Below are 27,207 nucleotides of genomic sequence, written 5' to 3'. Positions count from 1 at the left end.
CACCCTTTTCACTTCAGATCCCTTGCCCACTGCAGTCTTACCTGCCCTGAAGCCAGTCTTCTCAGCAATGGTAAGAAATGATAAGCAATGATAGAAATTCCAGTTCTAAAGGAGGGCATTTGATGCATCTTGTAAAACAGCACTGAAGCAGTATTTAAAAGCACACACTAGCCTGCTAAAATTACTTAAGCTAAATTACAAAACTGCATAGTTGCCTAAATCTCCAGAAACTGAAATCCTCATTCAGTCAAATGTTTTCTTAAAGCAAAATTGTCTTTGGTAGTGGGGAAAAAAACAAACATACAACTGCATCCAAATGCAGTTGAGTCAAACACTGAGTGGCACACATCACTGCAGCTTTCCACAGAAGTATTCTATTGCACATTCTTTCATTTCCATTTATACCCTATCTTCCTTCACAGGTGCATTTGGGACTCATTCCAAGAAAGGAACTACGAGCAGAGAAAATTTAGCACCTTGAGGGCTGCAGAGACATTTAGGGGCCTGGACCATCACTCTTGTGAGGAGAGGCTGAGAGACCTGGGGCTGTTCAGCCTGCAGAAAAAGGACTGAGGGTGGAGCCTTATGAATGCTTCTAAGTATCTAAAGGGTGGGCGACAAGTGTGTAGGGCCAGGCTTTGTTCAGTGGAGCCAGCAACAGGGCAAGGGGCAATGGGCATAAACTGGAATGTAAGAAGTTCCATACCAATATAAGAAAAATCTTTACTGTGAGGATGACAGAGCACTGGAACAAGCTGCCCAGAGATGCCGTGGAGTGTTCTTCTCTGGAAATATTCAAAACCCACCTGGATGCTTTCCTGTGTATGCTACTGTAGGGAACCTGATTTAGCAGGGGTCGGACTCCACGATCTGCAGATCTCCCTTCCAACCCCTACGTTGGCCACAGCCAACGCTGCCTGCTGGTGCCTAGCACAGCGTCACGTTTAAAGAACGATTCAAGAGACGCTTTTCCAAAGCACGAGGAGTGAAAGCAATGTCACCCCGCGGCTTTACGCCGCTCCCCTGGATCCCGCACTCAGCAGAGCCGCGGCCTTCCACGCTCCGCCGCCCGGCCCTCTGCAGGCGCTCCCCGCACACGGCCGAGTTCTGTCGGGCAGCCCCGGGCCGCGTGGGCGGGCGCAGGGGCGGCCCCCTCCCGCCCAACTTCCCTCGGCCCCGCCGCCGCCTCACACGGCCGCCAGCACCCCCGGCTCGGCGCGCAGCCCCGCGGGCCGCCATGAGTGCCGCCGGCTGCCACCGATGGCGGCTGCTGCTGCTGCTGGCGGCGGCCTGCGGGCCGTGCCTCTCGGGCGGGTCTCACGCCCCGCAGCGGCGGTGGCCGGTGCCGTACAGGTGAGTAACGCTGTGGGGGGAAGGCGTACGTCCCTGCCTCTCCGCCTGCGCTGGCGCAGCCGCGCCGCGGGGCTGCCCCTCCTCCCGGGCTGCGGCGCGCGACGGGAGAGGCGGGGCTGGAAAACACCATCGAGGCTTTGCTCAGGGCCTGTTGCTTTTCACTGAGTTATGGAAGGCTCCGCAGAGCTTCGCATTTTTAATAATAGTAGACTTACGTGGTTTGTCGCTAGTGCTGTACTTGGTACGGTGAGCTCACAAAGTGAGAGGACAGGTGCCACAGATTGACCGGAGAGCTGCCTGTTTCCTTCCTCTGCCCCCAGAAATGAGAGCTCCTGCTTCAAAGGTGCTCATTTAATTCCGTTTTTAATGAATTGTTGTGGGAAAATCAGGCTGCTTTGGCTTGGTCTGTCGAAATTCACTTTGTACTCTGGTTTATGATCAGTGGAATGAAATAAAATCCTGATGGCTGGTGTATAGTGCAGCTCCAGAAGAAGGCGGGTGCTGCTAGGGAAAGCAGGAGACTGTATTACTGCTTCATACTGAAGGGAATGGACAGGGCTTGGGATATAGTAGGGAAATGAGCCCCTTCAGGAGGAAGGCCGTAACTGTGTATTTTATGGGGGTTTGCTGTTTGTAGAGGGAGGTGTTAAACAGTTTAAACGCTGTCTAATACATAGCATCACAGAAGGGCTTGGTTGGAAGGGACCTTAAAGATCACCTAGTTCCAACACCCTGCTGTGGGCTGGACTGCCACCCAGCAGATGAGGCTGCCTGGGGCCCCATCCAACCTGGCCTTGAATGCCTCCAGGGATGGGGCACCCACCAGCTCTCTGGCCAACCTGTTCCAGTGCCTTACCACCTTCTGAGTAAAAAATCTAATGAATATTTGAGGCTCTGAAAGCTTGAGAGTAATTCCTAGCAGCTACATTTACATCAGGTGGTGCCTAAGGAGTTGATCTTGCAGTCAAGAGTCTTTCAAATTTTCCAGGAAGCTCAGTACTTGTAAGACTTGGTATCAAGTTGGTCAAAATTGGTGTACAGGCCTTTCAGTCTGACACTCAGAAATGCATTATTTTAATGCTTCTTAACTTGCTTATTATCATGTTGTCACATGCAGGTGCAGTGGGAGGGGAAAATGAAAATTTAAGGTATTTTAGAAACAGGACTTAAATGTATGGCTGGCATAATTCTGTTTTCTGGCTGTGTGTTCACTTTCCAGTATAAAGGCAGAAATGCTGAAAAACAGCAACAACCCTGGAGAAGTCCACAGGGAGGATGCCTAGGCAGGGCAAGTGCCCTTAGTTGGCTGAGAAAGTCTTATGTCACTGAGTCATCTCTTTGGGAGAACGGGTATTTGTACCATTCCATAGCACTGGACAACAGCTGCCCAACTTTGTTGGAGGCACAGGCTGTGCTCTGGACAGGATGTGTATGCCAGTCTACCTTGTTAACAGGCACATAGGAACCTTTCTGGAGGTGAGGTGCAGTGAGTGAATCTGAAGGAAAGGGGGAAAGAAAGACTTGTCAGTCTTGTGGGTGTGTGCCTCAGCAGTCTTATGGACTTGTAAGCGTTGCAGCATCTGTATGGCAGTGTCTGGCTTTGAGAGGTGCCGCGCACCTGAGCCCTCCAACGTCGGCTCTTAGGAAGTCACAAAGGAACTACTCCAGCCGTGAAGCTGTGCTTATTGTTGTCTGTGCTTCTCTTTCTCAACACAGGCGCTTTGATTTCCGTCCAAAAACTGATCCTTACTGCCAAGCTCGTTATACTTTCTGTCCCACTGGCTCTGCTATTCCAGTTATGAAAGAAGAAGATACCATTGAAGTGTATCGATTACAGGCTCCAGTATGGGAATTCAAATATGGGGATCTACTTGGACATTTGGTAAGGTGATGTTTTTGTTTAGCAAAGCTATAGCAGCAGATTTGGACAAATTTAACAGCCGGTGCCAATAATGAGAGCTGTAAGGTCGGGATAGTCTTGTGTGGAGGAGTGTTGGAGCACAAAAAGTAGGCTGCCTGTAGGAAAGACAGCAAAAGAGCAGGAAGTTTCTGGCAAAAGTTACAGAATTTATTTCAGCTAAAGAAAAGAGCATGACCAGCATTGTCAGGGGGTTTGAATGTGTTCCACCACTGAGCTGCGTGCTGGGAGTATTTCGTAGACACACATTTTGGGTTTCTTAACTGCACCAGCACTGCATCTTCTTGGGTGTTATAATTACTATTGAATTCAAGTCTAGATGGAGTCATGCAAATATGATAGAATCTCAAGTTCAACAGTATTTATAGCTGTAACAGTAGCATAAATAAGCTTCAGACCTTGATCCCTAATGAGTCAAGAAATATTAATGAATATAAAGCAACATCAAAATGAAGCACAGAGCCAAAAATGGAGAGAGCTTCAAATTTCTTTACCTTACTTGTTAAACTGAGACTGAATTTATGAATTTACTGTACAGCTTTAAAAATAAATATTTATCTTTCTGTGGCTTTCATTGCTAAGATCTGTTGCTGCTAATGCAGTTTTGCTCCTTATTTCTTTGATTCCCTTGTGAGGTAAGCATCAAAAGCAAGTGTGGAGTTTGATGTTGAGCTCCCACTGAGTGTCTGCCTCCAAATAACAGAATGCACGATGGATAGATAAATGGGCACTGAGACAGCCTGACTCCCTGTTAGAAGTATGTGCGTAATACAATCTAGTATGTTGTGCATCAGCACTACTGAAAACTGCAGTAGGGGCTACCCTGCTACTCAGCAGCTCCCAAGTACCTGATGTGGTGTGCAGGTCAAGCTGCTGGCAGTTTTGTAGAATTATTTTTCTTTCTGTTAAAGTTTTTTTTTTCTTTTCCAGAAAATCATGCATGATGCTGTGGGCTTCAAGAGCAGTTTAACTGGCAAAAACTACACAATGGAGTGGTATGAGCTCTTCCAGCTTGGGAACTGCACGTTTCCACATCTCCGGCCTGGAATGGATGCACCATTCTGGTGTAACCAGGGAGCTGCTTGCTTTTATGAAGGAATAGATGACGCACACTGGAAGGAAAATGGAACTCTGGTTCTCGTGACCAAAATATCAGGTATATTTCAGATGCTTTGGATGGTGCTAATACCATAAAACATAGTCAGCTTCGTCTTCATGTAAAGAAGTATCTTTTCATTTATGGTTATTTGTAGCGTAAGTGGCTGATGCTGCTGATTTCAAACTGAAATACTATCTCTGCACTTCTTTTATGACAGAAAGGGATATGAGGCTGCTGCCTTTTCAACAGCATGCATTGAACCGTTGTTAAGTGGGTGTCATTGGAGTTGCCGTGCAAAACCACTTGAGTCTCTTCACTGTAAAAATAGAAAAAAAAGCTTATACAGAAAGGTCACGGACTTTTCACATGCTGTCATCAAAACAAAGCCCTCTATTGTGAAGGGGTGGATGACTGCTGAGATTGGAAAAATTGGTAAAAAAAAATGTGCATTACCAAACAAACAATTAAGGCATATTTGGGAATACTCATAAATGTCAAAAATACTCATCTTGATTTCCATCTTCTCCATTTCATATCATAAAAACTGTGCAAATGTCCCTAGTAAAAGGCCTTCTCCTACATGTCATAGAACAAAACCAGGATTTATTCCGCTACATTCGTGGCTGATCACCAGAATAACTTCCTGGTGTACACTGAAAACTGAAATCCTGAAATAAAAAAGGTCGTTTAAATAAATCTGGTGGATGACTGTAGTAATACAGTGAGTGAGCTGTGAACAGAGCTCTCTGAGGACTTGAGTAAAACGACTTACTTCTAAAGGTGGTGTAGTAAGTGGGTCAAGGCACTCTCCAGTGTCCGATCACAGCGGGTGTCAGCTGGTGTGGTGCTTCATCTTCGCCTCCTTTCACCTCCAGCAGCTTGATGGGCACGGTCTCTACATTCTCTCACTGCCGCAGGAAAGAAATTGCAGGAGGCTCTTTAAACAGTGAAACAAGTGAAGCTGCTTTCCTGTGAGTTTGTATCTTATGACTGAAGGCTTCAGTGCCTGATGTGGTTAGATAATTTTGTGCAAACACTAAGGTCAATATTTCATACGCTTGTGGAATTTGCAGTGCTCTCTGTGTGGATTATTTAATGCCTAAGAAAAGAGAGGCTTTGGTGCCTTGTGCAGGCATTGTTACTGTCCTAGGCTCTCTTGCTTCCCATTTCCACAAAGCCTTTAGGAAGGTAGCATCTCTGAGTTTGAATTTAACTAGGATTCTGAAAGTTTCCATGGCAGAGAGTGAGTGTGTGCAAACACAGGTGGACAGAGTTACGAGCTAAACTCATTTCCTTCAGAGAGCAAACAAAAAGCAAGTCCTCTCTTTGTGGGAGAAGGACTTCAATGCGTGGGACAGGTGGACCCTCTTTCCTCTACAAAACCCTAATGGATAGTTGGTCAGCAGTGTCAGAGGCCACAATGGAGCATTCTGATTTTCTTTTAAACGCTGTTGGCCAGGATAACACTACGTAGGGGCGTGCTTCTTTTGTGGAGGTAGGGCAGGAATATCTAAAGTCTGAGTTTCTGACTGCCTGAGCATCTTCCAACAGATTATTGGGGAACCAGGCATGAACTCGTAATATTTTTGATTAGCTAAAGTTGTTAAAGCCAGAACTTCGTGTTAAGTCCATCCTGGTCTTGTTAGGAGAGACAAATCCTGTTCAGTGACGTACATGGCAGAATACCCCCTGGGAAGCTAATCTGGTAGGAATTAGAGAAGATAAAAGGGAGCTGCAAGCACATCTACAGCGTACTAAGTGCAGTTCTTGATACAGAGACCAAACCAAGTAGTGGACAATTAAACAGAGTGATTGCCATGTTTACTGTGAAGCCCAAAAGCTAAGTCTGAAGAACAAGTTATAAAGGGGCAGCATGGGAGGACGGTGTGCAGAGCTGTCATTGCTCTGTGGTAGCTGCCTGCACACATGCCTTCCCTTGGGATAAATGTGACAGGCATGTCTTCTCTTAGGAAGAGTGGGTCTGGAAATACAGTCTTTGCAGGTTGTGTTGGAGGATTGTGTGTGGCATGCAGCACTCTCCTTGGAGCTCGAGAAAGGCATTACATTAAGTCAGTGTGAGAGCCTGTTTTTGTGTGTAGGGCAGCATTAGTGACAGTCACAGATGACTCATTAGCAGTTACCTAGCACAGCTGCACAGCAGTGACACTTGCAGCTCAAGAGATTGTGGCTTAGAACAGCCTCATGATTGCAAGCTGTCATCCGAGCGCCTTCTTGATGTATTGCATAAGAAGAATGTGCAAAATGCAGCTGTGTTGTGAATGTGAGGTGATAGATGGATGTGAGTCAAAGGCAGCTGTACCCAGTGCAGTGACTAAGAGATGGAGGGAAGGGCTGAGCTGAAATGTATTGCTAGGAACATGGGAAAAAAAAACAAAGATGAGCCCTGTGCTTCACATCTGTTTTGAGGAGGCAAATTCATCACCCACGGGGAGCTATGGCAGAGATGAAGTTAGAGATGCTTTTCCCATTTCAGTTGTGAAATGGCCCTTCAGCAGAACACTCCAGATGGGTATTCCAAATATATATATAATCTAAGTTTGCTGGTCATCACATCCCACTCCTACATCTTGGCTTAGTTTGACATTGCTGGCTAAGGAGGTGCTGTGTCTTAGTCAGAGGTTACTTAGCTTTCTTTTGTGGAGAAGCATGAAAAATGTGGCCCTGAATTGCAGAATTTGGTCACAGTTTTAGGAAGGGCAGAAACAGCTGTAGTTCTGGTGAACGCTGTCAGCATCTGTTGCAGACAGTACTACCTGCTCCGTTTGTCTGCGTGGATAAAATGCAACGATGAATGTCACATTTCTCCGAAGTTTGAATGTTCGCACAGCAGCAAGAGACAGGGCAGAAAAAGGAAATGCAGTTTGGGCGACTTACATTGACAGATAAGTTGTTACTTTTAGTTTATGCAGTGGAGTAGTTCTCCCTCCAACCTAGGCCTTGCATCTCTGCGGATGGGTAACGTGGTAAGTCAACTTCTGCAGAGAAGGGAGGTGAACCTGGAGAGAAAATATTCTGAGCTGTCCATTTGTTAATTTAATCTCTGTAATACTTGTTTCCATCTCTTACAGGAACCATGTTTAATGAAATGGCAAAATGGGTGAAGTATGACAACGAGACAGGCATTTACTATGAGACCTGGACAGTTCAAGCAAGTCCTGACAAAAAATCAGTTGTATGGTTTGACTCTTACGAATGTTCTAAATTCATACTGAGAACGTACCAGAAGCTGGCTGACCTAGGAGCTACGTTCAATAAGATCCAAACAAACTATACCAGCATAATTTTATTCAGTGGAGAACCTATTTATTTGGGAAACGAAACATCAATTTTTGGACCTCTAGGGAACAAGACACTGGCGGCGGCTATAAGAGACTTCTACTATCCCTTCAAACCTCACAAGACAGTCAGAGAGTTTCTTGTGGATCTCTTAAAAATAATTGATCGTGTCATCTTGAACCATCAGTTTTACCTCTTTTACAACTTGGAATACTGGTTTTTACCTATGAAGTTTCCTTATCTCAAAATAGTTTATGAAGAGGTTCCTTTGCCTATTGGAAGCAAAACATCTTCTGGTGTTTAATTGCTTCCAGCAGAACTAAACCGTGCTTTTGCCAGAATATGCTTAAGGATTCTGGAGCGCTCCTTGGATGGTATTAGCAGTGAAATATAAAATGCTTTTAATCAAACTTGTTTGGGGCAAGTTTTGCTAGGCCACAGAAAAGAAGCTGCCTTCGTACAAGTTGCATAGCAAGCATCTCTGACTGACAGCTGTGTGCACCTATGGACAACAGCTGCCTAAGGGCAACCTGATGTGGCTCCAGCACAGCTCTGACTCACAGCGCTGGAGGCTGAGCAAGAGGCAGCTGTCACAACGTGGCAACAGCCGGCACCTGGCTGCCACTGGGAGTGGGACACGAGCAGTACAAGGACCTGGTGCAACCAATCCCGCTGTACGCTGGTTTGAGTGCCTGCTTCCCTCCATCTGTGCCTTACACTGCATTTCTTTGGTTTGTATGACTGGGGCCTATAGGCTGTTCCACAGTTCATGAAGGAGAGGTTTGGTGAGGTGGGAAGGGGCAGTGAATGCGTTATATGGTGTGGGGGTTATCTTCCCCCCAGTTTGCTTCCTTCACCTGCACTGTCAACAAAATACAGATTTCTCTTCCCTGAATTTGTGTGACAGTTTTCTATCACAGATGGAACGCAAAGAACCTGTTACAATGCATAATCAAAGCCTTGCTTGCAGTAGTAGTGCTGCAGCACCGTTAGAGTTCCATTCCTGGCTAGGGCTGAAGTGGCTTGGCAGCTACTCTCCCCCCCTTTCCTGTGCTTTGGTCAGTGGGATGCTTATACACAGAAGTACAACCAGTTCGAAGGGAAGTCTGGTCGCTTGCTTTTAAGCCGCTTGCAGAATGGGAGGGTATTACTACACAGCAGTTAACCAGTGATAGGGGAAGCAAACTGCAGTTTCCTTAGGCTCAAGGTGAATGAAGGGCCTGCCGCAGCCAAAGAGAGCACACAGGTACACACTGATTTGATTCAAAGCATAAGAATGGAGAAACTTGAACCTCTGTTAAAGGGAATTAAAAACAATTTGTTGAATTCTCGTGTGATGTCAGGAGCGTCAGAGCTAATGTGAGAGCATTGAGCTCATGAGCTCACCTGTGGTCTACAGGGGAAATCTGCTAACTTAATCCTCTAAAGGGAAAATGGGATCAGTAGAGGTTTGTTTTTTTTTTTCCCCAAGCACAAACCCACAGAAACCTATTTAACTCAAGCATTTGAGTGGGATGTCTTCCTGCTGAAATTCACACAGGTGAGGGGAATGAATAACATCATATTTCTTGTTACATTCACAGTCAGCCGGTAGAAAGTAAGCTCTCGTATTCGGCAGTTTCCAGGGACGGTCCCAGCTGCCAGGCTCAAAGATGCACTCCTGCTTTCCCTGTCTCCAGCAAACACATCACCCATTCATTCTTGCTTCAGACGTTACAGGTCACTTTGAACTCTGCTTAGTTGTGCTCCCTGCTTTTATACACCTTGCATTTAAGAGAGAAAATACACAATCATTCTGTAACATGATCATTTTCTAGTCCGCACAGCGTCCAAGCTGTGGGACCAAAGGAACCAGCCATCGAGTAGGCCTACAAGCCTTCCAGCCCAGATACTCCAGTACCTTGACTGATTTCAGCTACAGCATTGGGAAATCAGACTTCATCCTCCTTTCCCCATGCCATGGGGCCAAAGCTGTCCGTTTCCTGAGCGCTTGGCAAGGAAATGCCAAGAGGACTGTCCAACTACAGTGGAAGAACACACCCTCTGGTGTGCTTCACAGCACGGGAACTTACAACAGCCAATAGCAGACGTAATCCATCAAGAGAAATCTACTGAAAAGGCTGAACAAATCATACAGAACATCTAAGGTTAACTTCAGCTTCACTGTCCTAGTTAAACAGTATCAAAACTCTCTAAGTAACTTGCTTTTACCTTGCCTGTATTTTAGGAAAATCATAGAATGGCCTGGGTTGAAAAGGACCTCAAAGATCCTCGAGTTTCAACCCCCCTGCTGAGTGCAGGGTTGCCAACCACTAGACCAGGCTGCCCAAAAGAGAAGCTCAATGACAACTAAGCACCAAGCCTTCCTGCCATATCCCCCAGTTCAGATTTCTCTCCCCGAGAAACAGATGGCTGGAATTGAAAGATGGGAATTCCTGGAGTGAGGAGATGAAGGTATTTGGGATATCTACCTTGCCTTTCCGTCATTCCCACTACCACAGCAGTGAGCGACAGACCAAGTACCGCTTACCTTGCCAGTATCACAGCACAAGCAGTCAAGGTCCAAAGAGCTGCATCAGCAGAAGACATCACATACTGACTTAGTGACAACACTCCCTGCTCCCCAGCCTGTTAGAGTTACTCCATATCTTTACCACACAGGTCATTCTAAGAGTCAGAATATGAAAAACACTGAACTTTTTTACTTTGTTGATCTAGATATATTGACACCTTTTATACAAATAAAAGCAAATTATAGCAGTACATTAACAAATTCTAATACAAAACGTGTATTTCATAAAATGTGATTTTTAAATGACAAAGCTCTACAGAAGCATACAACTCCCTATAAAGACGTCCAGTCCACTGAGCAGCGCTTGCTCAAAATATCGTTATGAACTAAATACGCTCATAAGTATATTACCATTGATCTATACATTTTGATGAAACATCACTGAAATCAGAAGTGAAAACCTACTCTAGTAATGAGTGAGCTGTGCAGCTCGAATGAGAAGCAGCCACCAGCAGAGTTCAATGCAGCCCCAGGCTGGCGAAGCTCTGCCTTGCGGGTGGCCAATCACACCCCGCAAACATTCCTCCGTCACATGAACAGTTTAGTGTTATCAATCTACAGAGCAGAAAGTAACCTAACTGTTGGCAGTAGGAAGTGAAGTCACAAGACACATCCAGATGACAGGCAATACGCTGCCTGCATGATTTAAGACTAGAACTTTCTTTAAAAAAAATTGATTTACCAAATAATCGAAAGAACTTTTTCCCTATTGCTCTACTTCACCCAAGTTTACTGCTTCAAGGTTTTAAAATATGAAATGATTGTGAACTAGCTGAATTAAAAGGTATACAAAATGATCGTCTATCAAACATTTACTTTATACATAAACATTATTTGAAACTGATTTACAGTGTACAATTAGTTTATACAGCATAAGTAACCATGACAATATCATTTTTCCCCTCAAACTGAAAGCAGCCAACAGTGTTTAAGATCCTGTTAAAAGGTCCTTGGTCACCAATCCAATCTGACCTCATCTCACACTGTTCACATCCACACTGTCCCACTGAGTACCGCAGGGTACATTTATTAACTGTACATTATTCCGTCTAACCATATGCTGCAAAACTGGTTAATGTGCAAGAAAAGCTCGTTAACTCCAATGCATTTTTACATACAACGTATCTACAGTTTTCCCCAGAATGCTTGCGCTTCCTGAGCTAGACATAAAATACCTTAAAACAGGTTTGGACATGAATCTGAGACCCCATAAGCAAACTACATTACAATGCCTAGAGGAAAAATAAAAGCAAACCGCTTCTGGTAGCTCTCACTACTATTTGTTTGCACTCTAAATACGCTTTAGATGGATCTAATTATCTGCTGAAGAAGGTAGCAAACTCAGTATTTTAATTTTCTAACCTATGTTGTTATATATTGATCTTGCTTTTTATGACTTTATATAAACAAAGTATATATTTCATAGCCTACTAAATTCTCCGTATATTCTTAACCCTGTCATCTAGGTGACTGGATTTAGTAATGCTATAGTCTGCAACACAGCATGCAACTCGTGCATTTTTTTGTTTTTAATAAAATTCCAATTGTGTTCGATATTAGTATATAAATCAAAGAAGGTCAGGCTATTGAAGTTATTTTACAGTTACATTTCAATGATTTAATTTTACAGTAGTTAAAAGTTTCTAATTTATCAATTAAAAGGAACAAATCTAATCCATCATCGGACGCAAAAGGGTTTTAGAGGTATTCATGATTTCTGTTTTAAATTACCTGGATTTCACAAATCATTTCCAAATGAAATCCTATCAAACGCTGCAGTGACTTACAGTAATAAACTACAGTATTAATTAAGCTTACACAATAAATTGCAACATGGTACGCGTAAGGTGCTACTCTGTCTGCCCTGAAGTCTCTTCAGGACTTTACCACGTGGGCATCATGTCCGGGAACCAGACTCTACCGAGATGCTTTGAGACTTCCCAGTGAATCTGCTCTAAGCTGTACTTCTGGTCAGGAATCAGAACTTCCTCCATAATCGAAAGCTGAGACAGACGACCGCCACACATCTTCACAAACTCAACAAAGGCACTGCAAGAGACTTCGCACTCTCCTAGGCCAACAGCTGACAAATACTTGCACCGCTCCGCGATACGGATCAGCTCCTCATCCAGCGGCCGCAATCCATTGGCGCACACGACCAATTCAACCAACCGAGGACACGTCATCCCAACGCGGCCAAGTACATCTTTGCTTACCGATCTTCCAAAGTAAAGGTGAGTGACAGGTATTTCGTAACGGAAGAATGGGTCAAACTCTTCTTCGTACAAGAAAAAGTACATGACTAAGTTCACTTTAGGAGAATGCTTGATGAAAGCGTCCCAGCTGCTCTTCTGAATCGTATGGAACTGAGTCTGTCCGGGATTTTCACTGACAACATCGATGCGCAAGTGTTCCAACCTGACGTGTTTTTCAGAAGACAAGGCGAGCAGCAGCTCATCGCTCAGCAGATGGTAGTTGAGCGCCAACTCACGTAAACCATGACACTGATCGGCCACGCAAAGGATTCCTCAGAAAACAGAACATTACAGAATGGGTTACATAAGTAAATATACCAGTAACTGAATATGAAACGTAAGAATTTATTTCCATATATTAAAAAGTCATAAAGGACATGTACTTTAATGTGAAATCATGATGCAAGATCAAAATCACATCATACTGGACAACCAGAACATGAATCTTTTGTCACGCGACCAACACCTTGTGACTTCTTTGCGCACACTAAAATATCCACACATTGTGTTGTATACTTTCCCTTGGAAGCTGATTCTTGTATGTGGGAAACGTAAGAATTACATACTCTTAACTGTTCTGCCCTGCCTTAAGTCCATCTATAAATGCAAGTTCATTTTTGCAAAAGGGCTTACTCACCATAAATATATTTCCACAGCCCGCTCTGGAAGCGCTGTTGCCTGCATCTACAACTGACAAAGCAGCCAAGAAGGAAATCTGACTGCCACCCCAGGAACAGGCACTTAATGAATGCTACATCATAATTAAATACAGAAGATACAATGCAAGTCCAACACTGATCTTCTTCCTTCACGCCAGCAGCAGCAAGGTCTCTTTTTCACTACTTGTATTACTTCTCTGTCCTGCACTAATACAATTCTTAAGAACTAGTCTAGTACCAAACATCTTCGCTCCCTCAAATGTGCACTTTGAAGGCGTGCTATACATTTTAAGTGCACTGGCAAGTAATTACCTGTGTGTAACTCATGACCCTTTTGATTCAGTTGAAGTTCTTCCACAATTTGCAGCAACCTCGTAATTGTAACACTCCCATGAGAAAAAAAATCCAGGAAAGTCCCAGTACTCAAGTTTTCTCCTTTTCCTTCAAGTCTCATTTTGGCAGTCTCTTTGCTCTGAAGCAAACTACTCACATACCGGCTCCTTTTTTTTTTTTGTTCCACTTCTTTCTCTATTTCAAGGCACACCCAGACCTGCATTAAGCAGTTACATTTTTCTGCTGTTGGCTTAACACTCTAGTTTTGTAGCACGTGCATCTGATCCCATTCTATTCACCTCAACTCAGCACATGACAACAACAGCTGTGCTTGTTCCTTAAGCAGCTTCTGTCATTTCTCCCCCACTGCTCCTTCAGTTTGCAACACCACACGGTGACATATATTAAACATATGAGTTCAGCAACTCTGTAAACCCAAATGCTCCCCAGATTATTAACTTTTATGGAACACCATACACTTTCTGAAGGCTTAGCCACAAGCCAATAAAGTCTGCTAGAGCTGACATACCCGGGTTGTTCTCAAACCCAAGTTCACAGGAATTGCACCTCTTGGCTAGCTGCATATTACTGCTAGAGCCTCTTCCGCTCGACAGACATTGCTACAGCTGTTTAAAGAGCTGAATTATACTGGAATACTTAAATACTCATTGCAGAAGCGGTGCACTAGCAAGTCAACAGTACTCTCTGAACTTCTGTAAGAGGTTCCTTACCCAGAAAACACACTATTTTGTTACTAGCTCAGTAGTCAATCTGAAAGACTCTTGCAGAGAGAAGCAGTAGGACGGATTGATTGACCATCAGTTAATATTTTATTCAGTAACAGCTGCTGTAGCTACCACATTCAGTCTCCCCCTCAACCAACCCTATATTTTTCAGAGGCTTTAGATTTGACCAAATTGAATGCACGCACTAAAGAAAACAAAACAGTTGCTTACCAGCTGGAGACACATGAGGACAACTGCTCATTTTCAAGAGTTTGAGCGTGTCACTGTTGTTAGCCACTAGCACTTTGAGAGAGGGATCATCTACTGGTGTGTCATCAATCTTAAGTGAAGAGAGTGACTTGGAGTTTACGAACACCACTGTCAGTGCAGAAATAAAGTGAGACTGGAAAAGAAAGTTTAAATGAAACACTGGTATCTGAAACAAATCTCAATGGTTTTGTGCTGTATGCAGGTGTATACAGTGTCCTTTGACTTACTCTTGTTATCTGCTGAAAAAGCCTTATTTTCATCTGATATCACAATCAAAAATAGTACACATTTTTTAGTAAAGAGAAGAAGAATAATAATTTTTGCTGTCAGATTAAGTATTTGGCAAACCAGAATGTCTAACATTAAACTGAGAAAAACTGAGAAACTGACCCAGGACAATCCACTATGTAAACTTAAAGCTATAGAAAGACCACAACCAAAGATAGAGCATAGAAGCTCTAACTTTGAGGATAATTTAAAATTGGTGCTCTTAAAGCAGCATCTTCTAGAGTAAAAATTCCCACGTGCATGAGTTAGGCTGCATTGGTGAGATGCAATCAAGTGTGGAAAGCCTGTACCGTTACGTGTGCCCAAAGGCAAATGGTACCACTGGCTGGCAGAGCATGTAGGGTAGGAATGAATCTATCCTAGAAAGCTGGCTGGAGTGGTTCACAGCCAAGGAACAGATGATCAATTATTTATACTACTTAACCAGTCATTAGTAGAGGTCCAGTGCTCAAGGTCCTGAGCAGTTCTGGGTAACAACTGAAAGTCACCAGTAAAGAAAGACAGCCCAGAATGCCTTAACTTGAAAAACCACTGAAAAAGGAGCAGATTTCTGGTATGAAGTAAGTGAATAATTAGCTTATAATCATGATTTCCTACAAGACTTACTGAAGATCTACAAAAAATACATCTCCAATGCATTGTGTTAACTATTCCATAAATGTACCCGTCACATTGATTTTTCAGTACTGTTTCAGGATTGCTCATGCGGCTCAGACTGAATACAGTTACGTGGAAAGGCTTGGCAATGGTACTTGCTCATTCTGATACAGTGTGCTTGTTACGTTTAGAACAGGAATTAATATTTTCAAATTAACATAAACTGGCAAGATCAGTTCATGTATATGAAAACTGAATGTTCAAACCAGAAGCAGGAGGCTTTAGGCACCACTCCAAAGTACACTGAGAGCACTCTAATTATGTATGTTACAGATTGAAGAGGAAAAGGTGCTTATTAATATTTTCACCTTGCATACAGAAAGTGCTGGTACTGTGTTTTATACTCTCTAAATCTAGAATGTAACCCCCTCTAAGATGGATACTGAACAGAAGGGTAAAGAAAAATCAAATGCTCTCAAAGAAATCAGTTCATCTGAAACGACAGTTTGAAGGCAGGCAATAGTTCTTCACACCGTAAACATCAAAAGGCAAATTATTCTCAAGAGCTGATTCAGACTATCTTGATTATATTTTTAGAAGGAACACGTGAACCTATTAGTAATGAAAAGCAAGTCTGTATTTTAGAAGCACTGACACTTCATAAGACCACAGCATGAATGACTACTACTGATTTAGCTTGTGGAACAGGACTCAAGGGAAAAACATGAAAGAGCTGAAGTAGCATTCAGATTAAGAATAAAGTATGCAAGAGCTGAATGCACAAAATATTGTTAAACACATTAAGACTGCATTTTTCTCACTACATTTAGGTAGTCTAATGGTCACATCTCAAAGCACACTGAAAGAAAAAGGGTACGAAAATCAAAGATCTGAAAAACCCCTTTGAAAATTAAAGATTAAAAATACATATTCAGGAGAAGTACATGACACGGCTGTGATCGCTGACAAGGATAATAATTGATAATCCTTCTGCAGCTAACCTTGCTTAAACCCTATATCCTACTTCCTTTCCCGAGGTTGTCCCTACCTCTTCCTTGTCCTTGTTGCCATCAGCAATGACATCATCCTTATCCAGCTAACAGCTTAGTCGTAACTGGCTCTTGACATACACACGGGCTAGATTCAAGAATTCAGGCTGACAGACATCCAAGATGTTCTTGCATAGAACAAACAGCCCAGGTTACCACAACTGCTCCTCAGCACCAGCATCCTTCTACTTCACTATCAGAACTTCTTGTTTAGAAGCATATACAGAGAGGGTTGTTGGTTGGTTGGTTTTGTTTTGTTTTTTTTTTGACTTCTAGATAAGGAGCTTTCTAATGCAGTCTAGTTTTTGGTAAGCAAACTAGGTAAAAAAAATATATTTGACAGATTTCAGAGATATAGAGCACTCTGCCTCTGAATCCAGCACTTCACTATGTGACATCAAGTACTGAAGTGGTATGAACGTAAAAAAATATACTTATCAATGTCTGTAATTGCTACAGCAAGTTCACATGGACTAAACTCTACCTCTTACATTATGGTCATCTCCTCAAAAGTCCTCTAGCCTTCCTTCCAACATGCTGCCCAATATTACATTCAAGCCAAGAGACAGGAATACTTACAAGAACAAGACCTGAATTAGCTTCTCATGTGATGCAGAGAATGAGTGGAACTTCAGTTCTCCATCTTAGTAGATCACCTCAGTCCTTCCCGTTAGTATGGCCCAATAATACATTTTTCTTTGCCAAAGGCGCATTCTTAACAGAGCTTTTCATAATACTATATGAATCATTGCAGTATTTTTCTATAGACATTTACATGCATTAAAATACCTTTGGTAAATCCATGAAGCTTGGCCGGGCCGTTGAAATTAGTCCAAGTGTTTTAAGAGAGCAATTCACAAGCTGTGATAAAATATCACAAGCTGCTTCCGCAGATTCCTTGCTGCTGTCCACCTTAAGACAAAAGTAAATGTACTGAATCAGAAAACACTGCATCAAAATATAACCACTACTGAAATAAAGTCACTCTGTTTTCCATGTTTTTTTCCACTTTATTTTCTGTCATATGATGACAAAAAAATGCACTGGAATCTCACCAACGTCCTCTTTTATTTTTCTCTAGAAGACACACATCAAAAATCCAAAGATAATTTACTATCAATTTAGCATACTCTTAAGTACTCTGGTAAAACTTAGCATGCTGAGGGATCAACTACACAGTCTGTTCCAAGCATTTAATCCATATCAAATATGAAATATGTGAAGTTTCTTTTGGCTCCGGAGCCTATCACTGTTTCTTTCCTTATCAAAAGATGGGAATACTGTGTAAGAAAGCCCCGTGCTTCCTTTTTGGTGACTCAGCTCAAAAAAGAGTTTCTGGAGATTTAAATACACTATTATTTGAAGCTGTATGGTTAGGTTTCCACCATTAGTGCCACAACAGATATGCAAGGGATACTCTGTAAAGCTTGTTACAAAATTTAATCACTTTATGTGCTTCCAGTCAATTTTCCCCAACACTGAGATATGCTTCCAGAATAGCCTCTTCTATGCAAAACTCACGACAACTTTGTAAGCCTACAGAACAGCAGAAAGCATGACCACAAGATCAATTTTAAGCCTAGCACAGGCCATGCTAGCTTGCCAGCAACCGATTGAAGTCTGATGAACATTCATGTTCCATTTGAATAGAAGATGAAAAGCCTCAAACACCTGCAAGCCTTGTGATAGCCAGTTTATGTCTAGTTACAGGCTTCTGCCAGACTCTGCACCACTGATCACAACTCTGAGCTTTGTCAGTCAGCTAGTTCACAATTCACCTCACTGTCCGATTATCTATGCCCGCCACTGCCTAAGCTTATCTACAAGGATGTTATGAGAGACAGTATCAAATGTCTTGCTGAAGTCAAAGTACACAACATCCACTCCTCTCCCATCATCTATCCAGCTGGTCAGGACAACACAGAAAGCTACCTGATTGGTCAAGCATGATCACCTCTTGGTGAATCTGTGTTGACTACTCCTGATAACCATCTTTTATTTCACTTGCTTGAAGATATGAAATCCAGAATAAGCTGTTCCATCACCTTCCTAAGGATGGAGGTGAGGCTGACTAGCCTACAGTTGCCCAAGTCCTCCTTGCTCTTTTGAAGGCTGGAGTGACATTGGCTTTCCTCCAGTCCTCAGGAACCTCTCCTGTTCTCCATGACCTTTCATGGATGACAGAGAGCAACTTGGCTATCGCTTCTGCCTGCTCCCTCTCAGCACTCACGGGTACAGCCCACAACTGGCTTAGCCTGGAGAAGAGAAGGCTGAGGGGAGACCTTATCACTCCCTACAACTACCTGAAAGGAGGCTGTGGTGAAGTGGGGGTAAGCCTCTTCTCCCAGATAACTAGTGATAGGACAAGAAGGAATGGCCTCAAGCTGCACCAGTGGAGGTTAAAATTGGAAATCGGGAACAATTTCTTATCCAAAGGAGTGGTTACGCATTGGAACAGGTTGCCTAGGGAAGCAGTGGTATCACCATCTCTGGAAGTGTTTAAGGAAAGGGTAGATAAAGTACTCAGAGATATGGTTTAGTGGGCAATACTGGTAGTAGGTGAACAGTCTAGATGACCTGAGCCGTCTTTTCCAACCTTGGATTGAGCAGATCCTCAATCAAGTTTTCCTTTCCTCAGACTCTCTCTCTTACCTCCAGGCTCTGGGAGGGACAGTCTTAGAGTTACTGAATGCCTTCTTTGCTTCAGTCATTTCTGCTACCTTCTCAGTGTCCTCCACTACCAAGGCACCCACATCTCACTCAGCAGCACACCAAAACTTTTCCTAGCCTTCTTTTTGCTACTGACACTTAACGAAGCCTTTCTTGTTGTCCAGCATACTGAACCTGACAAGCAAGTCTTCCAGACTGAATACTGCCATATTCACTCTTTAATAACTGACAAGCTTCATCACAAAGACCACATCGTAAGTATGCCAATTACTAATCATAGAATCATAGAATGGCTTGGGTTGAAAAGGACCTCAAAGATCATCGAGTCTCAACCCCCCTGCCAAGTGCAGGGTCGCCAACCACTAGACCAGGCTGCCCAGAGCCACGTTGGTTAATTAGATGAGCCACCAAGGCTATCTCAAGTATCAGAGATAATTCCTAGGAACATTCCTAATAAAGTAAAAGAAATGAACAAAATTCAACCTGCATCCATTTTAAGAAAGTTAATATCAAAAAAAGCCGATAAAATACCCTACCTTGAAGCTTACATACTGCAGGTGATTGGAATGCCTCTTTATTATTTGCTTGATTAGTTCAGGATGTGTAGCCCTCAAGTAAGATGTAGCCGGCTGATTCAGTTCAAACTCAAAACACCTCCAGAGATCAGGCATATGAAACACCTGGTTCCAGCTTCGGCAGACCTGGGATGCGTGAGCACGATCCAAAAGGGGCAAGTACTGAAATACCTGCAGGATAATGTCTTGGAGCAAGTTACCCCAGTCAGGACTCTGCACAACTGTGGCTTTGTCATCTACACTCTTGTGCCTCTTGGATTCTTTCTCTGCTGTCTCTTCAGATGAACTGTTGTTGGCCTCATTAGTCTTCCTTCCTCGTTTCATTCTATAAAGATAAGTACAAATGTTATACTTCGACCCCAGTGACCTCATTTGTACAAACAATACCTTACGTTACACATGAAAGATGACAAAACCGCCATTACGTACATCTGAAATTTAGCATCAGGTTTTGATCAGTGTGTTCTTCTGTAGATGCCAGCTTAAAACTGAACTTAGCACCCAGTCATTTATTTTTAAAAGCCTGCACGTGATGCATACCACATTCTAAAGGACTATGAACGATGCCTCAAATTAAGCTACTATACCCTTATTTCAAGCCTCTAAAAAGCTAAGAGAGTCTGGGGGCAAGGTAGGCTTGATATGCATAAAGACCTCTGCCCTCTCATGATTTCTGCACTTCACACAGTGAAATCATTCTGGTTTAGTGTTTAAGTGCAAGTGTAAACATAAAATCATTACACATTGTGATTAACCAATGTGCCATTCACTTTCTCCCCACCACATCTCTCAACAGGATGAGGGTGAGAACTGGGGGAATGGGAGAGAGTAAAAGTACAAGAACGAATACACTGAGATAAAGATAGTTTAATAAGAAAGGGGGAAAGCAGAAGAAAGTAAGAAATAATACACGTAATGCAGAACACAGTTACTTGCCACTCACTGACGTATGCCCAGCCATGCCCTAAGTAACAGCCCCCCCCCCCCCCAGCCAACTCCCCCAGTTTATTGTTCTGCATGGCACCCTAAGGCATGGAACTTCAAATGAAGTTTGAAGGATGCCTGTCCAGTTCACTTGCTACCTGGACAATTAACTTTCTATGCTATGAACTGCAACCAAGTAAACATTTAGAAGTCTTTTAAAAAGAAAAATGTTTAACATCCAACACGTCACAGATTGCTTTCCCAAACTGAGTATCTCCTCGAATATCTGTGAAACACCTAAATTGCACCTCCTACTCACAAGATAACAGCGAGCTATCAATTGAGGTCTGAAGCTATAAAATGCTGCGCTCAAATCTGAACACAGTCATGAAAGACTGATGAACGCCATTTGTCTCCTGATTCCCTAATCCCACTGGCACTGGGGGCAATCACAAGATCACAGGAGAACAAAAGTCTCCTCTCACTTGCTGAGAACTGCTTACTGTGATCCACACCCAGGCCAAGTATCGCTGCTGCGGTGAAAGCTCTCCTCCTGAGAAAGAGCTCTGCTGCTGAGCTGCTGCCTTCACTTGCACAAAATGGTTAGCAGAAAAACTGAATACAGCAGCATATTGTCTGCGACTAATGGAAAGATGAAGGAACTCTATCTTGCTACTGAAAATTGAATAGTTGAAGTATCTAAGCAATGTGCTAATTAAGCCAGTAAACTCACAGGAGATCCATCATGCTAACGTTTAAAGTAAAGGCTAAGCATAGCACAAAATTGTTATCCGCAATAAGCTTGTTTGAAATGCGGTATTTCTTAAAACGTCACATTGAAGAGATGCTCCAGATAACTGCATTCCAATGAGCAATTACCATACAGAAGTTATTCAGGTGCTAAATTTGGGACAGCATGCTTGATGCCTTTTAAATCTTTCCAAATCCACTTCTTGCTTGTCTGTAAGAACTACAGAAGGTAAAAGTTAGACATACAATCACAGAATGGCTTGAGTTGGAAAGGGACCTCAAGGATCATCAAGCTCCAACCCCCCTGCAACAGGTAGGGCCGCCAACCTCCACATCTAATACTAGACCAGGCTGCCCAGGGCCCCATCCAACCTGGCCTTGAACACCTCCAGGGATGGGGCATCTACAACTTCTTTGGGCAGCCTGTTCCAGCACCTCACCACTCTCTTGGTAAAGAACTTCCCCCTGACACCCAACCTAAATCTTTCCTCCCTCAACTTAAAACCATTTCCCCTTGTCCTGCCATTATCTACCCCTGTAAAGAATTGATACCCCTCCTGTCTGTAGGCTCCACTTAGGTACTGGAAGGCTGCAATGAGGTAACCCCGCAGCCTTCTCTTTTCCAGGCTGAACCCAGCTCCCTCAGCCTGTCAGTAGCTCTCCACATCTTCTTTTACAGAGACTGCCTTATCTTTTGATGGTAAGCTAATACAGGTGCACACGTTTCTTAGTCAGCATGCTACTTTTACCATAGCTTCAGAGGGTCAAACTCTGCAGTTACTCCCCCATCACATTTAGAGACCACTGTGCAGGTACAGTACCACATTTACTAAGTGATCTTTCCAAAGACACAAGCAGTACATCTGGCACTTTTCTAGAGAACTGACCAGGAATGAACTGCTACTGTCAGAACCTTTCCACTTGGAAAGAACTCTGGGATGCAACTGCCAGAAGCAGACAGGTCACTAACAGCCAACTTACAAGCTGCACCTCAGAGCTCACCGACCAGCTTGGATGAGATCTAAACAGTTAACATACACTCGTTACAGTTCAAAACACACTCAAGAAGCTGCAGGGTACTATGTGAAGTTTCTACAGATAGCCAGAAAGTAAGGAGATAACATGGTCATCACTAAAGCTGCAGCAATGATCAACTTCAGGTTACAACCTTTCAAGAAGGTACATGTTCTAAGTGCACAGTTAACAAGTAGGGGATGGAAAGAGACACCTGCAGACAACTTTTTTGTTGCTGACATCTCAGATGCTCCTGTAACTAAAAGAATCACAGAGTTCTTTATGCTGGAAGGCACCTTTGAAGGTCATCTAGTCAAACTCCCCTGCAATGAACAAGGACACCTACAGCTCCAGCAGGCTGCTCAGAGCCCCATCCAGCCTGATCTTGGATGTCTTCAAGGACAGGACTTCTACGACCTCTCTGAGCAACCTGTTCCAGGGCATTTTTCTCTGAAGTTCTAAAGAAAAAGCCCATTAAGAGAGTAAACTTTTCTAAAAAATTATTGCAAGAACAGGAAAATGAAACTGGCAGCTACGTTGTCTTTCATTTATGCATCCAGTAGTCCAAGGAGTTGGCTGAATTTTGACTCCAAGGCCAAGAGAAATAACTAAGTTCAGTGAGTAAAGTACTGATGCAAGATTTCACATGGGCGTTAGTGTTTCTGTACGCTAATTGCTTGTACTAATTATCAGCATTTGTATCTCGCTGGTTTTCAATCAGTGACCGTTTAACCCTTCCTTCAACATGTGAGCCATCACTCTTCCTTTCAGCTCATTCCCAGGACGTACACCCGACCTGTTTTCCCTAACTTCTGCTACAACTATCACAGATTTTAAAGCAAAGTCGCTGACAGAAGTGAAAAAAAAACAACAAAAAAACACAGAAAGGCAGACAGACAAACAACAAGCTCTACCAAACTACAGAGGTGCAATATCCGGATGCACGACTCCTTGAGGTTCTCCAGACAAACCTCAACGCATCACAGCAGTTTGTTGCCGAGTCTGGCAGCCACCGACGGGCAGGAGGAGCAGAGCACACGCTTAACGCCGTTGGTAACACTAAGCAAGGCGCAGACAAAACATAATGGCAGTCATTAAAAAAAAAAAAACTGCGCACGGCTCCGATTTTGTATCGCTGCCCACAGCCCCAGCTGCCGTGACACCTCCAGTACCCGGTACCGCTACTCCCACGGCCGCCGCCGCCCCCAGGGCCCGGCCCCGGGCTCCGCACCCCTCACCTGGCGGCTCCCTGCTGCGCCTCACGTCAACCGGGGCTCGGGCCGCGCTGCCGCCTCCGCTCCGACCACATGAGCCCCTCCACCGCAGCCGACCCCGGCGCCTCCTTCGCCCGGCGGCACGTCCCGCCCGCCTCGCCTCACCGCTCCGCTCCCTCCCTTCCCTCTCTGTTTACTTCGCGGCAGCGGAAGCGACGCAAGCCCAACCAAAATGGCGGCGGCGCGCTGCGTAACGCCGCGCCCCCTCCCGCCCCCGGGCGCCGAGAGGCGGGGCTGCCTGTAACGGCCGCCCGCTGCCGTTAGGCTGGTGGGGCAGTGGGTGGCTGTGCTCTGCGCGTAGGGAGTGGAGGAGGGAAGCCCTGAGAAGATAGCGAGGGCAACGCTGTGGAGGAGCTGGGTCTTCTCAGACCCGAATCTATCCGTAATTTGAAAGCCCGATGTCAGGCTAGCCTTTGGGATTAATGTAATGGGGGAAGCTGATTTGCTGGAAAGGAGCTCTGCGGAGAGGAATCTGAATGTTCTGGTGGACAGCGGGTTGCCCGTGAGCCAGCAGTGTGCCCTTGTGTCCAAGAGGCCAATGTTATCCTGGGGTGCATTAAACAGCATGGCCAGCAGGTCGAGGGAGGTGATCGTTCCCCTCTGCTGTGCCCTGGTGAGGCCGCATCTGGAGTACTGTGTCCAGCTCTGGGCTCCGCCGTTCAAGAAAGACAGCGAACTTCTTTGTGGCCTTCTGCTGAATTCTCTAAATGCTTAGGGGCCAGTAGCATCTCTCTTATGAGGAAAGGCTGAAAGACCTGGAACTGTTCAGCCTGGAGAAGAAAGACTGAAGGGTGTTCTGATCAATGCTTATAAATATCTGAAGGATGGGAGTCAAGTGGATGGGGTCAGTCTCTTTTCAGCGGTGCCCAGCAACAGAACCAAGGACAACAAGTAATCACTGGAACGCAGGAAGTTCCATCTGAACATGAGGAAAAACTTCTTTATTGTGATGGGGGCCAGAGCACTGGAACAAGCTGCCCAGGGAGGCTGTGGAGTCTCCTTCTCTAGAGATATTAAAAACCTACCTGGACGGTTTCCTGTATAACCTACTGTAGGGCACCTGCTTTAGCGGGAGGTTGAACTCAATGCTCTCCAGAGGCCCGTTCCAGCCCCTACAATTCTGTGAAGCAAATATCAGCGGGTCCAGCAGTGCTCAGAATGAAGGTCTTGGGCTATTGCCAAGAAGACAAAGTGATGTAAAGTGATGACAGCTCTCCTTGGCTGTGAATGTTGGTATGTTTCCCCTGCAAATGTGTTGCATTGCATACAGCAGATTATTCGGTCTTTTAAGTGGCTGAAATTTTAAAGTTGAGATTACCAAAGCATACAGAACTGTGAAATGGTTTCCACTCAATCCTGATTTCCCGCTTTCTTAAAAATAGCTGGATGTGGCCCAATGATTTCCTCGTCTTGAAATGGTGTTGACACAGTGTAGCAGTTCTTCAGTGATCTCTGAGATGTCAGTGTCCCTCAGTTCCGCATGAAACACCTCACATAAAAACATATCTACGGCTTTGCTTACATGCTTAAAGGTGATTAACAGTAAGCTTGATTGGCTTGTTTCCTTTACTTTTGGTCTAGTTCCTTGAGATTATTGGTGGGAGAAAAATTACTTGTATACAAACAGCAATGTTTTCCCGTGAGAAACGGTCATTTTAATATTGAAATTATATAATAGAATAATCACTTTTCTCAAACTCAAGATGTCCTGAGAGGTTTACTGTAGCTCAGGCATTATGATTCTGCGTGTATTTGTCTAAGTCTCGGTATCCTCCAGCCTTCAGCTTTTCAGGAAGACTGGGTTGAGAGCTGAGTTATCTCCTTTAGCATTAATGAGCAACTCAGTTATGCTTGTAATAGCATATAACAGCTATGTGACTGCTGTGATGAAGTTCTGATGTCTGCAGAAAAAAGAAACGGAATGTCTTTTGCAAAAAATATATTTTTGAGGTCTGTATAGAAGACTCAGGTGATGTAACAGGGCTGCAATTTCAGTATTTTGAGGTAACATTATTTTATAACCCGTAATACACCGTGTGTATGTATGATGACATACTGAGGGAGACCTACTGCACTGCTTTGCAGTTTTATTTTACTTCCTGATTCTCAGAATTGAAAATAGTTTGCTTCAGTTCCTGTGCCCTTATTTCCTTTTCTGTAATTGCTTATGTTTGTTTTAGGCACACTGCACGCAGGAGGAGAAGAGCACATGTGCAGAAGGAACACTGTGCATCTCACTAGTTGGTGGCATAGCAGCCAGAATCAGCACGAAACGCAGCTGCAGCTCTGTATGAAGCCGAGTCAGGTGCAGGATATGGTGGAAAACACTGCCAACAGTGTCTGTAGTGTCCACTGGCAAAGCATGAGAACAGGGGAGCTTGCCAGGATTGAATAAAAGAAAACCTATGAGCAGCTGGTGGTTTGGGCATCTTCTTCTGGCACCTGGTGAGCACCTCAGGGCTGGCTCTAGGCAAAGCCATGTTGTTTGTAGAGCTCTTGGACTCTGAGGTAGCTGGAGCTGAGATAGGTGGCAGCAGGTAAAGAAAGACCTAGGTAACAAAGACTCAAAGACAGCATTCACAGGTCTCTGCGCTGGTCTGTGAAAGAATTGTGAGGCATTCTGGAAACACTGCTGGTGACTGTGGCTGAGAAGTGCTGTGAGCAGAAATGGGTTATGAAGGAACTTCTGAAAGGGTGCCTCACCCAGCTTTGAATATTGAGTTGCATATAGTACAGCTGGTCTTGACCTAGGATTTCCAAGGTGTCCCATCAACATTATCTTGAACAATTTTAACCTTCCTGAATGTCTCTGTGGTGACTGGGACATAGTGTCAGACAATATAGTTCAGACAATACTATCTTTTGACAATTCTTCAGATTTGACATCTTCTGGACTTGCAGCTTCATTTGCTACATGATTGCCAGCTCTGACTGTGCATCCTGAAGCTTTAGTTCTTGGAAACCTTTAGCAGATGTGTCTTTATTATGTGGTTTGTTTGCCTTATGATTTAATTAACAAAAGGTGAGATTTTGAGAAAGGAGTATTTTACACAGAATAGAGCAGCTCTGCTAAAGGGCTCTCAATTCTTCAGATTTGACAATGGGAACTCTGCTCAGGGTTTCCCTGCTTAGCAAGGGGTTGGACATCCAGTTTCTGCTGAACTCAACCATTCTGTGATTCTGTGAAGTTTCTGTCTTTCTGGTTGGAGAGTTTCTCACAGCAGAGATTTCAAGCTGCCATCACTATCATCATGTGAAGATGAGGAGCAGTCCACAGATCTCCTTCCATAAAAGCTGAGAACGATCTCTGAAAACAGCCTGGATTCTGACAGGAGGTCTCACCACATCAGGCTGAGATGGTACAAGTACACTTTTTGCTGTTTCAGCTAACAGACTGCCTATGGCAACTGATAAAGCCTGCAGCGGTATTGCAACAGTGAGATCTTGGCTGTAGGTGCTGTACCTTTTACCACTGAAAGTCTCTTTTTTATTGATTCTTTGGCTGTACTGAAGTAGCTCTGAAAAAGTTGGGCATTAGCTGTGATCCAGCCTAACAAGCCTGGCTGTTAGGACAGATTTGCATCT

The 27,207-nt window shown here is 44.0% G+C and overlaps 2 protein-coding genes across 2 annotated transcripts; one reads left to right on the top strand and one right to left on the bottom strand.

Moving 5' to 3' along the window:
- On the top strand, window positions 1,166–8,562 carry CLN5 (ceroid-lipofuscinosis, neuronal 5). The gene is made up of 4 exons (XM_021417157.1): window positions 1,166–1,353; window positions 3,070–3,235; window positions 4,202–4,427; window positions 7,460–8,562. The coding sequence occupies exons 1-4, from the start codon at window positions 1,238–1,240 to the stop codon at window positions 7,969–7,971; spliced, it is 1,020 nt and encodes a 339-aa protein (XP_021272832.1). The 5' UTR covers window positions 1,166–1,237; the 3' UTR covers window positions 7,972–8,562.
- FBXL3 (F-box and leucine rich repeat protein 3) lies at window positions 10,355–23,764 on the bottom strand. Its single transcript, XM_021417142.1, has 5 exons — window positions 23,587–23,764; window positions 19,622–19,985; window positions 17,205–17,327; window positions 14,443–14,614; window positions 10,355–12,766 (listed from the first exon to the last, which is right to left on the bottom strand). Exons 2-5 carry the CDS (start codon window positions 19,982–19,984, stop codon window positions 12,123–12,125), a joined length of 1,302 nt encoding a protein of 433 aa, XP_021272817.1. The 5' UTR covers window position 19,985; window positions 23,587–23,764; the 3' UTR covers window positions 10,355–12,122.

Source organism: Numida meleagris, chromosome 1 (assembly GCF_002078875.1).
Source record: "Numida meleagris isolate 19003 breed g44 Domestic line chromosome 1, NumMel1.0, whole genome shotgun sequence".
Lineage (NCBI taxonomy): Eukaryota > Metazoa > Chordata > Aves > Galliformes > Numididae > Numida > Numida meleagris.
The sequence above is the reverse complement of the archived record's forward strand: the minus strand, read 5'-3'. Positions and strand labels throughout refer to the sequence as shown.

Coding starts and splice junctions, on each gene's coding strand:
- CLN5 (XM_021417157.1), top strand. CDS start 1,238: ATGAGTGCCGCCGGCTGCCACCGATGGCGGCTGCTGCTGCTGCTGGCG. Junction 3,236..4,201: donor GGGATCTACTTGGACATTTG/GTAAGGTGATGT, acceptor TTTCTTTTCCAG/AAAATCATGCATGATGCTGT. Junction 4,428..7,459: donor TCTCGTGACCAAAATATCAG/GTATATTTCAGA, acceptor CATCTCTTACAG/GAACCATGTTTAATGAAATG.
- FBXL3 (XM_021417142.1), bottom strand. CDS start 19,984: ATGAAACGAGGAAGGAAGACTAATGAGGCCAACAACAGTTCATCTGAA. Junction 14,615..17,204: donor GCTTCATGGATTTACCAAAG/GTATTTTAATGC, acceptor TTTCTTTTCCAG/TCTCACTTTATTTCTGCACT. Junction 12,767..14,442: donor TCCTCATGTGTCTCCAGCTG/GTAAGCAACTGT, acceptor CTGTTTTCTGAG/GAATCCTTTGCGTGGCCGAT.